Source organism: Esox lucius, chromosome 24 (genome assembly GCF_011004845.1).
Source record: "Esox lucius isolate fEsoLuc1 chromosome 24, fEsoLuc1.pri, whole genome shotgun sequence".
Classification (NCBI taxonomy): Eukaryota; Metazoa; Chordata; class Actinopteri; order Esociformes; family Esocidae; genus Esox; species Esox lucius.
In genome coordinates this window covers 20,550,588-20,564,148 of record NC_047592.1, presented here as the reverse complement: position 1 = coordinate 20,564,148, position 13,561 = coordinate 20,550,588, and the positions used below count along the sequence as shown (strand labels likewise).

Sequence of the window (13,561 nt, the reverse complement as noted above, 5' to 3'; positions counted from 1 at the left end):
GTGCAGTCCAGGTGGCTGCTACAGATCCTAGGTTAGTGGAAGTTCCACCCTCCTTGTGGTCACAGCATTAATATGATGTTGGGTTAATTAACAATGCACAGCCTCTTGTAGTTACACCTAGAGGACCCCATAGACCATGCCAGACTCAATACCCACTGAAAGCGGAGGCTATTGAAGGGATAGCTCCCGTTTTTAAAGCATTGTTGGAAAAAGGCATAATTGTTCCATGTCCAAACAGCCCCTGCCGCACTCCTATTTTCCCAGTAAAGAAAGCCAAAGTGGTTGGACAACCTGTGGCTTGGCGATTTCTACAAGATCTTAAAAAAGTTAATGAGGCTGTATATGCGCGCGCACCGATTGTACCTGATCCATATACAATCATGACTCAAGTTCCAAGCAATAGTCAATTTTTCTCAGTGATCGACTTAGCCAACGCGTTTTTTAGCATTCCTGAGCACAAGGATTCGCAATTTTGGTTTGCATTTGAATTTTTCGGCCAATTGTACACATGGACAAGATTGCCTCAAGGTTATTGTGAATCTCCTGCCGTGTTTACGTCGGCGCTAAAAGATAACATGGAAGGGTTCCAATTTAAACATGGCAGTACCCTTATCCAATACGTTGTTGATCTTCTTGTCTGTTCCCCAGATAAAGATATATGTGAAAAGGACACTGTGCTGTTGTTACAGTACTTGACCTCGCAAGGTCATAAAGCCAGTTTACATAAGCTACAGCTAGTCCGGAAGGACGTTATTTTTCTGGGCCATAAACTGACACCAGAGGGTAAAAGTCTCAGTGCAGACAGAATAGAAGCCATTGTTGGCATCCCAAAACTTCTAATTAAAACCCAACTTCTGTCCTTTCTGGGCATGACAGGTTTCTGTAGACAATGGGTTCATGAATATGCTTGTTTAGTACAGCCCTTACAGGACATGGCCCACGGCCAGAAGCTCGCATCACATGATAGGGTTGTGTGGACCCTGTTGGGGAAGTTTCTGAAGCCTGATGCATTCTTACTGATTAAAGGACTCGAGTCCCATTGTTTAGATAGGTAGAGGAATGTGGGGGATCTGGCATTTGCCAAGGGGGTATCATTGACTGGTATCAGCTGATGAAAGGGTTACTCTTTATCTCCTTATCTGTATAACTCATCAGGGCATCTATTGTCTGTTCGGGTTCGGTTGGAACTCTTAGAATTGAAGAAGTTACTTATGGTGGGAAGGAGAGCTGTCCTTTGTGTGAAGCTACAGTAAACATTATGGCAGGAAGGATAAAGTGGGGGAAGATAGCATTTGACTTGTGTGATAGAACAAAGGTGTTTTATTGACATAGGACAGCATCTTACCACACCCCTTTTTCTATGCAATAAATACGGATTGTTTATGTATTGAGTCAGAGACTCCTCAGACGATTATGTGTGTGTAAGCGGTTGACGCGTCTCTCATATGTGCATAATAGTTAATAAAGTGCCAAGAGAACTTTGTCTCTGTGTCCCTTTCTCCGAGTGTCTATACATGGAATTTTCATCACAACCCCTGAGGGAGATGCTTCTTTACCTCTTTGAAACAGGCCCTGGCTACCTCTCTTACTTTAGGGCTCCCTGATCCTAAGAAGAAGTTTGTTCAAGCAGTTTGTGAAAAGAATGGTTATATATCCTCAGTCTTAATGCAGAAACATGGTGATAAGTTGAGGCCAATTGCATACTTTTCTTTTAAAACTGGATGCTGTAGCACAAGGCCTTCCCTACTGTCTGAAGGCTGTGGCAGCGGCAGCAGATTCTGTTTTGCGGTCTCGGCCTCTGGTGTGTTATCACCCGCTTGAGCTACAAGTTCCTCATTCTGTTGCCTCTATTTTGTTGGAACACAAGACTAGTCATCTGTCAGGTGCTAGGTTTCTGCATTATCATAACGTTCTACTGTCTTTACCCCACGTCACTGTTGTATGGAGTCCTGTTTTGAATCCAGCCACTTTCCTCCCCACAGAGGTGGATGGTGAGCCACATGACTGCCTCTCTGTTATTAACCAACAGTGTACCCCTCGTGATGACTTGTCTGATGAACCTCTACCAAATTGTGATCTTGTTTTTTATATTGATGGGTCTGCTAGTAAATTTCCTGTTTCTGCTGTCAATTATGTTGGTTATGCCATTGTGACTGATCATGATGTGGTTGAGGGTCACAGACTGCCACACCATCTTTCCGCTCAGGCTGCGGAACTGTTTGCTCTCACTCTAGCTTGCATCCTTGCTGAGGGTCAAAGTGTTACCATTTACACTGACAGTAGATATGCTTTTGTTGTTCATGACTTTGGTAAATTGTGGAAAATGAGTTTTTTTTTTACTTCTTCTGGTGCACGGATTCAACATGGCCACCTCATTCATAACCTTTTGGAAGCTGTTTTGTTACCTAAGGAAGTGGCCATTTGTAAATGTGAGGCCCATACTACAGGCAGAGATGTTGTTTCTCTTGGACATCACAGGGCAGATGCAGCTGCTAAAGCCGCTGCTCAGGCCCCCCCTCATTCTGCTTTGCAGATGACCCATCTGACCCCCACAGTTTACCTCTCTGATCTTGTTGAAGCGCTTGGAAGAAAGAGAGAACCGCTTGGAAGAAAGCAGGAGCATCCTATGTGAATACTGTTTGGATGGGTCCTAATGGCAACCCCTGCTTACTGAAATGTCTGTTTCATTTCTATGCGGTGTGTTGTGGAAATTCTGAAACCTGATGCATTCTTACTGTTTAAAGGACTGAGTCCCATTGTTTGGATGTGAGAATGAATGAGTTACTAGTTAAAGATGCCGAGAGGGATTTGGTATTTGTCCTAGGGGGACATCCTTGACCAGCATCCTTGACCGGCACCGGCGGATTAGAGGGTTACTCGTAAATCTGTATAAAGTGTCTCTGTTGATTGTCCAGACATTGTGTCTCCTCAGAAGTTGAGAAGGATAAGGTGGGGGGACAGCCCGCCCTTTGGGTAAACTCTTATGTGACAAGACAGATGGCAGCATCTTACCACACCCCTTTTTCTATGTAATAAATACGGATTGTGCATTTTTGAGTCAGAGACTCCTCGGACGATTATGTTGGTAAGCGTTTGATGCATCTCTGATATTTGCAAATTTTAATAAACTGTTAGGATGTGCCTAGAGTATTTCGTCTCTGTACTTCCTTCTTAAAGAGTTCTGATCGATGTCTGTTTCATTTCTATGCGGTGCTCTCTCATGGTAAAGATCACGCTTCAAAAGGGGGGATGGTGAATATTGTAAATAAGTATTGGGACACACAGGGCTTAACGAATTATGCTCAACATTTTTGTTCAAAATGCCTAGTGTGTTTGAGGTTTAATATAGGGCGGGGACAAGCAGTCCCCCAGTCCAGCCATCCTCCCCCTGATGGCCCTTTTGACCATGTAATGATGGATTTTATTGAGTTAAACCCCTGCGAGGGAAAGAAATACTGTGTTGTGTTTGTTGATATGTTTTCCAAATGGGTTGAGGCTTTCCCGGCTGGGAAGGCTGATGCAACGGCGGTTGCTAAGGCACTATTGACTGAAATCATACCCAGATGGGGTATTCCTAAGAAACTGTCAAGTGACAATGGATCACATTTTGTGAACGGAGCCATTCAGAAGATGTCTGAGTATCTAGGAGTTGATCTAAAGACTCACTGTGCCTACCACCCGCAGAGTGGAGGGGCAGTGGAAAGAGAAAATGGAACAATTAAAATGAAACTCTCAAAGTTGGGTGAAGAGACAGGGTTGACCTGGGTTAAAGCACTCCCCCTTGTGCTTACATACATGAGAGGAAGGCCCAGGGTGAAAACAGGCCTCTCCCCTCATGAGGACATCACTGGAAGACCAATGAACACAGGCTTAGGTGCCCCTACTCACACAGACCTCACCACAGAACATGTGAATGATACAATGTTAACTTACTGCACTAATCTGTCAAAGGTTCTGAACAACATCCACAGGAGTGTAAAAGCTGCTCTACCAACTCCCATTGACGGCCCGCTGCACGACATCGAGCCTGGGGATTGGGTAGTCATCAAGGACTGCAAGAGAAAGCACTGGAGCAAACCACGCTGGTTGGGCCCATACCAAGTTCAACTGGTCACTCAGTCTGCTGTCAAGGTTGCTGAACGAGGAACCTGTGTCCACGCCACGCACTGTAAGAGGGTTCCAGCGTTAGAAGATACGGCGAAAGAATAGGTAAACTGAAGTTACCTAAGGGCGGTGTGGGTTGTGGTGCTAGTAACTAACAACTCCAACACATCCTGCGACCATGGAGCCAGAGAGACCAGGACCATGGAACCCCTTCAGGAGGTCTGGAGGAATGAGATGCACCATCGGGTGCCTGCTGATTTTGAGTATTATCATCACCATACCGATAGTGTGGATTTCCAAACCGCACTGTGATGATCATGGACAGATTGTAAATATGACACCTAATGAAGCAAGGAAAGAGACATTTGTACACCATGAGAAAAGGCCCGAACCACAGATACAGACAGGGTTTGATTTTAAACAGACTACGTTAATCTCTTGTGACGTGATGAACTGCCCCCCAGATGAGGATTGTTATGTACTGACAAGCCCAGTGTTGAAGGATAATAAGTGGTATTGGACTCACCTGAATACAGGAGGGAACACTATGTTCCCCTCATACTATTTGCCCAACCATGTGAATAGGTGGAGATGTTATGATGATGATTATTGTACTGTTAACATTTCCAAACCTCTAGGAGTAATCCAGGATTACTGGTGTTTCAGTACCGATGAAGAAGACGCCCCTTGCAGATCACCTGACTACCCTAAAGGTAGACCTGCTATGATATGTCTCTTAACAGTTGCACGTACTACTGTAGTTCCTTCTCCTGCACCACGTCGTTCTGAACCAGGTAGAGTAAGGAGAGCACTGTTAGAGCCAGACAACATAGCCCTTAGGATAATGGTTGACTATGCAAAACACAAGAACATGACTGATTGTTGGATCTGTCAACACATACCAACATCTTCACGTTCACCTATGTTAACCCCTATCCCATTTTCAGTAGCAGACTGGCAGGCACACGGTTGGACCGAGGTGGCAGCACAAATGACACCACCAGATAAGGACTGTTATACCCCGTCTGCCGTTCCTGACCACCTGGGTGAGGCTAACTTAGATTTGGTCTATATGGTGATAGTAGAATTTAACAATCACCGTCGTCCTGTGTGAGTGAATATATCCAAATTATTTAGGCTAACCTACACCGAGCGAGTAGGAGAACGTGGCTTCATTGTAAGGATGCAAATGATCCTGTTGCAGACAGACTGTCGCACAGAGGAGGATGAAGTCAGATCAGGTATGACCTGTAATCCCTTACCCTCAGGTTTCTCTATTCGTATTGATGCGGTGGTTAACTATATCCCATGGGAGAGATACATGAATTTAGATTCAATGACCATCAATTTACATAATTGTTCTACTCCAGCTATACCTGAGAAACTCAGGTTGCGTGATTGTGCCCAGATTTGGTCACCAATACCTGTTTATGAATTGCATAATGTCTCGCTCTGTATTACAGATGCTCTAGGAGCCACACAGAGTTTAGAACAAAGCGATTGCTCCACCACAACTCAAACCGACTTCGCGGCTCTAGGGGCTTTGCCGGAGCAGGTCTATATAGTCTGTGGAGGGAAAGCATACAGTTGCATCCCTAGAGACACAGGTGGAGTATGCTACATGGCATACTTGGTCCCTTTGATTAGGCGGGCTGACCACGGGGAAATTACTGCTTTACATCAATCCCAACCTCGCCATAAGCGAACACTTGCCGCTATTGCCATTTTGGTTGTTTGTGTGTGTTTAATAAAAATTTGAGTTTCTAAATTTGCAACACAGGTAATTGTCCAGAAGTCTGTAAATGAGGATGCAGATGGTTCAGAGAAGTTCCAGTTCCCAAATTACTGGGATGATGATATGTTTTTCAAGAGCATTGTTTGTAGTAGTTTGGAGTTCAATGATTGATGTTAAATGGTCTGATTTGTAAAATGTTGTATGTTAGTATTACATTGAATTTCATGATATAGGGCGGATGGACATTTAACCCCCCTTTTGGAGCCCCCCATGGTGGAGTGTGGGAAAGGCTGATCAGATTGGTCAAAAAGATCCTAACGTCAGTCTTAAAGCAACAAACACTTAATGGCGAATTTCTGCAAACAGCACTTTGTGAAATAGAAGCTATCCTCAACGACAGAACAATAACTACTCTTTCAAGTGATCCTAATGATTTGGAACCACTCACCCCAAACCATCTACTTCAGCTAAAAGCCAAAGCAATAATGCCACCAGGACTTTTTGAAAAGAGAGATCTTTACTCAAGGAGAAGATGGAGACAAACACAATATCTGGCAGATCTGTTCTGGAAGCGATGGACAAGGGAGTACCTTCCAATCATGCAGCAAAGAAGACAACACAGCATCGAGGAACTCATTGCACATGGGCCGTGTTGTTAAGACTTTCCCAGACTCCAAAGGAATTGTTAGAAGTGTTTTAGTTAAAACTAAGTCTAACATCCTTCAACGGCCTATCGATAGACTCAAAGAGGCAGTAGACTGAACTAATGACATTTCTCACTATCACACACACCCTACACTACTTCATAGTCTATCATGAACTCTGACATGAAAGAACATGGACATGAAATTAACGCAAAGATAATTTACTTGAATCCTGGATATTGAAATGCCATCTATTACTATTCATATGTGATTACTGTATCATAGCTCCATTGAATGTTGTTGTTATAATTGTTTTGCTGGAGCAGCAACAATTAGGGGCCGGAGTGTTGGAGCCATAATAAGTATATTGGTGTTTATTCATTTAATTGTAAAAACAAACAAGATTATTTGTATTATTTGTCTAATTCATTTCTAAATAGTTAAATAAAAATGTTGGACTTTGTATCTGGACAAATAACTTGAATCAATTACTGGATTACAGCAAACTCCGCTCCTCCTCCTAATTAGGTCACCTTCACAGGTATAATGAGCAGCTGGATGACAGCTTGGGCAGTTCTTCTTTTGTTCGAGTAAGAGAGGTGGACAGAGAAACAGTTTAGTGACCGTAGCGTATGTGTGATCATCCATATTTAGTACACGTTTAAGTTTCTGTTGAAAGTCAACCACGGAGAATGTATCTTTTGATGTAATTAAAGCTTGTATTATTTGAACCAAATATAAGGATCTCCGCGAGTGCTTATTTCCCCTACGAGTCACAAACTACCTCAAAAAAGGCGACTAAAGATATAAAATGAGTGAAGCAGTTGCCACAACACAGAGATAAAATTCTCTTGGCACATTTTAACCATTTTATTATTATTTGCAAATAAGAGAGACGCGTCAAACGCTTACAAAATTATCGTCCGAGGAGTCTCTAACTCAATACAGGTAATTCAACAGTATTTATTATAGTTAAAAGGGGTGTGGTAAGTTGTTGCCCAGCTGTCTTATGTCAATAAAACACATTCCCTTTGTTCTTTTACTACCTAGGCTTCACACAAGGGGAACGTTGTCCTCCCCCACATGGGTAACCTATTGAACTCTAAAGAGCTCTTACAGTATCTGGACAGACAATAGATGCCCTGATGAATTATACAGATGCGCAGATAAAGAGTAACCATTTCATCTGCTGATACCAGTCAATGATGCACCCTAGGCAAATACCTGATCCACCACATTCCTTCTTTAATTTGAATAAGGGGCTCTCAGTCCTTTAATCAGTGAGAATACATTTGGTTAGACAAATTTCCACAACAATCCATCCTCTTGATACCAAAATCAACCCTTGGTATCAATCCTTAAACAGTTCATTCATTAGGATGTAGACTCCAACAAAACAGTACTCTTTAACAACATGACCCAGTCAATGTCATTACCCTTAATGATTAGAGAACGGAACACATTTGAAATGTCTGGATCCTCATTTACATGCTTCTAGATGATTACCTTTGTATAAACTCCAAGATCACATATTTTCATTATACAGAATTATAACATAGTACAGCAAACCTTTTATGTTAAAATCATAGGTCAAAGGAAATGAATTCAAGTGACACATACTGACAGTATGGGGTATGTGGCATCGAAACGTGGGTGTGTAAACATCTATCACTGAATACATCCTTCAATTTGTCACTGGTACAAAGTCCTCCCATGCCAATTACTCGATTCACTGAAAGTCCGCTCATGGTTCCAATTAGATGTACTTCAAAGTCATCACAAATGTTCTGCTCCTCCAAACATCAGACAGTCAGTTATGACCCATTTCTTGGCAGGCCGGTGTAACAGAACAAAAGTCAGATGTATATTCCAAGGTGTTTTCCTTCATAGCTCAAATGCAGGTTATCATGACACAGCTCTTGTTGTCTTCATTCTAGCTGCTTTATGAGCCAAGTCAGGAGAATCTGTGTGTTCTCTCTTGTGAATGCCAAGATGACTAGTTTTATCTAAAGGCTCTATAGCTGCAGGCCAGGTCGGAAGTGATGGTTACTAGCACCAGAAAATTCACTTGACCCTCAGTGACTTCAATTCACTGTACCTAACCTTTAAACACTGAAGCCCTCCTGTAGCGTGTGTCGTTGTCCCCAGGTTCCTCTCTCAGCTACCTGGACAGCAGATGAGATGTACCTGGTATGGATCAAATCTGCGTGGCATGATGTCGTGCAGTTGGTCTATCCGCGCCCCCGTAAACGTTGTCTGGAACCGGAGCTTTTTTTAGCCTCCATCCTCATGGTTTGGAGGTTGACTTCTCCATCTCATGGCAGAATCGTCAGGATTAGAATTAGTCCAGCTCACAGGAACCAGGCATCACTGTAGATGTGCGGCGCCCCAGAGTTGAGTTCGCTCGTAGCTGTAGGACAGTCTGTGTGTTTGGGTGTGTCTGTGAGATCCATCTACTCTCAGCCCACCTCACCTCAAACACTGTGAACAAAAACTTAAGGGATGTTGATTTTAAACCCAATTTTCTGCTATAACTGTGGAAACAGAAAAACAAAATTCTTTATGTAACTCTTTAAATACTTATTTAATTTGCTTTGAACTCTTAAGTTCAACTCTTTTTCATCATAGATAATCATTTCACGACAGAGTGTTTGTTTATGGTCCTCAGACAATGGTATCAATTTAGCCGACATTGTTCATTAACTGAAGATTTAGATTTATTGTCCAACCCATCTTATATTTTCGCATTTTATAAAAATAAATTGCTTATCATTATCTACACAACAATTTAACATTAGGGTGGAGATTAAAAAAACTCTTAAGAATGTCAATGTAGACAGAAAACAGACGTATGACGTCACTAAAATCAATTTACAATAAGTAAACAAAAGGAAACTCAATGTAGGCCTTAAACACTGTTACATCAATCTACCCCATTTGTCAGTTCACTAAGCTAGAATTTAAACACCAGTGTTAAAAATTGGCGGTTTCGTATAGTGGTCAAATAATGTAGAACCCGTATCAAATCGAGGGAGAAGTTCGCTCACGTTTATTGGAAAATTGCAGCACAGATGTCATTCGGTAAACGTTCCATTATCTTCTAACTGTAATGTTGGTTACCAGCTAGCCTATTCATTAGGGCGTTTCTAACTAAGACCATGTCTTTAGAAGTCAACCCCCATGCCATATGGCCATCGTAAACATTCCTGTCATTAGAGCACAACCTACAGAGAGATAATCTAAACAGAAAGGATTCTGTTGTTCTCATTATCTAGGCACATTCACTTCCAATGAAATGTACATTCATATTGTAATTGTTAATGCTCAGATTCCACACCAGTAACGAGCATCAGGCGTAGATCTGGAAACGCAAGTATTATCCCAGGTATCATTGTAAATAGAAACTAAGTGAAACTACATTAATAAACCAATCCCAACTGATCATTTTACAGGTTTATTGATTCATGGAATAAACGGGCTTTGGCCATTTTACCCTGTTTTGCAGGCTATGACTATATTGGCTGCGAATCCAGTCTTTATGGAAAACAGTGTGTTATCTTAATATTAAAGACTTTCGCCATTCTACTCCATACAAGGAGAGAGAAAACTATATTTTAACCCCTCATCACGAAACCCTGAGAACATATTTTACCAAATTAGAAAAGCATCATTATACCTATTTCCAATCTATCCCTCTAATAAAATTTAGGCCATTATTTTCTTATACAATCCTTAGTTAGCAGGCTAACACCAATCTCGAACAAATACACAAATATTCCACCAAGGAACACACAATGCAGCCAATTGGAACCCTTGTGCACAGGAAATACCAAAATGGACAAATGCATTTACTAGGTGTCGACCACAACCAGATATGGACAATGCCTGTGACACTGGCCATAATCACATACAGAACAAACACAATAGGCGCACGCGCATATACAACTTCATTAGTCCAACTACTAATCTAAACCACAAGCTGACCAACAACTTTGGCATTATACAGGAGCAATCCCTACTCCCTCCTACGGTCTCTTTTATTTAAAGGATGGGGTCCAACCTCAACTGCATATTTAAACTTCCAACCAAAATTGCAGATTTTCCAGCAGTCCAACTGCTGCAGTCCAAGTGCTTAATATCCTGAACAAAATTGCTCCGCAATAAGTTAGTTGCATGGGAATTGTTGTCAGGGCATGGAACAAAATGACATTTCTCTAACTACACGTGCTATAACTAAAATACACCAAAAATAACTTCTAGTTACCATACTTTCTCAAATACATTTATCAACTTCCACAAAACCATCAAATCTGATATACAAAACCCAACCACATAGTTTACTAAAGCTGTAACATCTGTATCCTCCAAATATGTTAGAGAAAAACCAGAATTGTATTAAGGAATGACCTCACCAGTCGATGCCCTCTGGTCCATCTCCTCTGATCGTCAGCACCCCTCCCTCAGGCGGTTAGCGTTCCTGCGTGTTCCCTTTGGATCACCCGTGGTGAGGCCAAAGAGGCAGCCGGAACTCTCTCTTTTCTTGCGGGAACAATACATCTAAACAGCCGTTGTCTTGATTCCCACTGGTATCTTCTCAAATACAATGTCCAGTCGAATGTCTAGTGGTAGCTTCATAAATTTAAACATAGGGGTTAGCATAGTCTCTTCCTGAACCCCGGGTCTGTAGTCTTCTTTGTTCTCAGTCGCTGCAAACACTGGAGATTACAGATCTGGTGTGTACTACTCCCCACTTTTGGACCTTTTCTTGACCCGCGTAGACACACTCAACACCACCAAAGTGGAGCAAAAACGGCCTCCAGATGGCCCACAGCATTACCATGGCCACAACTAAAAGGTCCTTAGAGCGAAACCAATCGGGCGGGGTTGGCTATGTTGATTATAGGGAAATGTTCTCCAACAATGCAGTGACGACGGGCGGGAAGGGACCAAAACTCCATGGAGTCCCAGCAATCGGCCTGGCAGGACATCGCGGGAAGGTGACGGGCGATCAGAGGAGAACAAGCCATCTAACCTGAGCAAAAAAAAAGACTACAACACAGATCAATAAACCCCACACAAACTTCTCCAAAGCTTCCATCAGACACCACTTACTACATACTGTAGCCTACGCCTTCCAAACAACTTTATATTACGCCTACTGCAACTTCCATACGTTACCACGTCCATCAGCACGGCAGACCACGTATCTGTCACCGAACGAAAACGCCAGCCACCGGAAAACCTAATAACACTCAAAGAAACATTTGTTCACAAGTCCAAACACCAGAATCATTAACTTAGCCGCCAAAGACAAACCACAACGCTTACCCAACAACAAACGCAGCTTAAAAAACATGCGCAGTGAAACAAACCCTATTTAATTAATACATCTCAGGACATGGGAGGACGCCGCTCACACCAGAACATCTAAACCTAAAGTGCCATAACACATATTTCTGCGTCCTAACGCATAGAAGTGCCCTAATCTCAATCAACATGCCCTAACATCGTTAATAGACCCGTCGGCCCGTAAGTGAGATGTTCAAGGCCCAGCCTTGTCTGCAGAATTTAAATGTGCCCTGTCACATATTACCAGAATGTGCCCTAACACATATACTTTCGCCCTAACGAGAAAAAGGAGCCCAAACCCCCATATACATGCGCCCAAAACGCAAACTAAAGTGCCCTTACCTCCTGAGTTCGAAATTTAAGCCTGGGTACCTGTACTGAGGAATCCCAAAAATCATGTAAGCTTGGCGCCCTGACTCTCAGCCTTTTCGCAGCCAGGAGTAAGAAACAGAGACAACATTCTCTTGGCACATTTTAACCATTTTATTATTATTTGCAAATAAGAGAAACGCGTCAAACGCTTACAAAATTATCGTCCGAGGAGTCTCTAACTCAATACAGGTCATTCAACAGTATTTATTATAGTTAAAAGGGGTGTGGTAAGTTGTTGCCCAGCTGTCCTGTGTCAATAAAACACATTCCCTTTGTTCTTTTACTACCTAGGCTTCACACAAGGGAAACGTTGTCCTCCCCCACATGGGTAACCTATTGAACTCTAAAGAGCTCTTACAGTATCTGGACAGACAATAGATGCCCTGATGAGTTATACAGATGCGCAGATAAAGAGTAACTATTTCATCTGCTGATACCAGTCAATGATGCGCCCTAGGCAAATACCTGATCCCCCACATTCCTTCTTTAATTTGAATAAGGGGCTCTCAGTCCTTTAATCAGTGAGAATACATTTGGTTAGACACATTTCTACAACAAGCTGCAGCTGTTTTACAGTCTTTTTGGGGAGTCCAGTTAAGAGGCCATTGCTGTAGTCAACCCTACTAGAGATAAAAGCATGGCTTAGCTTCTCTTGGTCTTTTTGGGACACCAAGCCTTTTATTCTGGCTATTATGTTTTAGATGATAGAATGCTGTTTTGACCGCTTTGATATGACTGTTAAATGTGAGGTCTGAGTCTATCAGAACACCAAGATTAGGCACTTGATCCCTGATTTTAAGGGCCTGAGAATCCACCTCTTTACTAATACTTGTTCTTTTATTTTTGTTGCCAAACACAATAATCGCAATTTTGGTTATATCCAGGTATATATGTGCTCTATACAGTGACACAGAGAGTCTATTGAGCTATTGTCATACGGTTCAAGAGCCATATATATTTGAGTATCATCGGCATAGCTGTGGTAGTTAATGTTGTTGTTCTGTAGAATTTGCCCCAGAGGTAGCCTATAGAGATTGAACAGAAGTTGTCCGAGAACTGATCCCTGTGGAAGTCTGCATGTCATAGCCACCCTATCAGATTCATGATTACCAATGGTGACAAAGTAACTCCGGCCATCTAGATAAGACCTGAACCAGTCAAGGACTGTCCTGGTGAGTCTTACCCAATTTTCCAGCCTATAAGTGTTCTATGATCTACAGTGTCAAATGCTGCACTGAGAACTAATAGAATTAGAACTGTCATTTTATCTGAATCAGTATTCAGCCATATGTCATTTAAGTTTTCATCAGAGCCGTTTCAGTACTATGGTGAGGTCGGAAGTGTGACGACTACGACC

The 13,561-nt window shown here is 42.3% G+C and overlaps 1 protein-coding gene across 1 annotated transcript in view; it reads left to right on the top strand.

Moving 5' to 3' along the window:
- Positions 1 to 209: 209 nt before the first annotated feature.
- The window catches only part of LOC117593885, a gene marked incomplete at its 5' end in the record, with an annotated part of 31,490 nt that continues 18,138 nt past the window's right edge, over positions 210 to 13,561 (top strand). The window contains one exon of the mRNA XM_034290433.1: positions 210 to 762. Coding sequence (XP_034146324.1) covers positions 210 to 762 — 553 coding nt within the window. The remainder of the gene's footprint in view (positions 763 to 13,561) is intronic.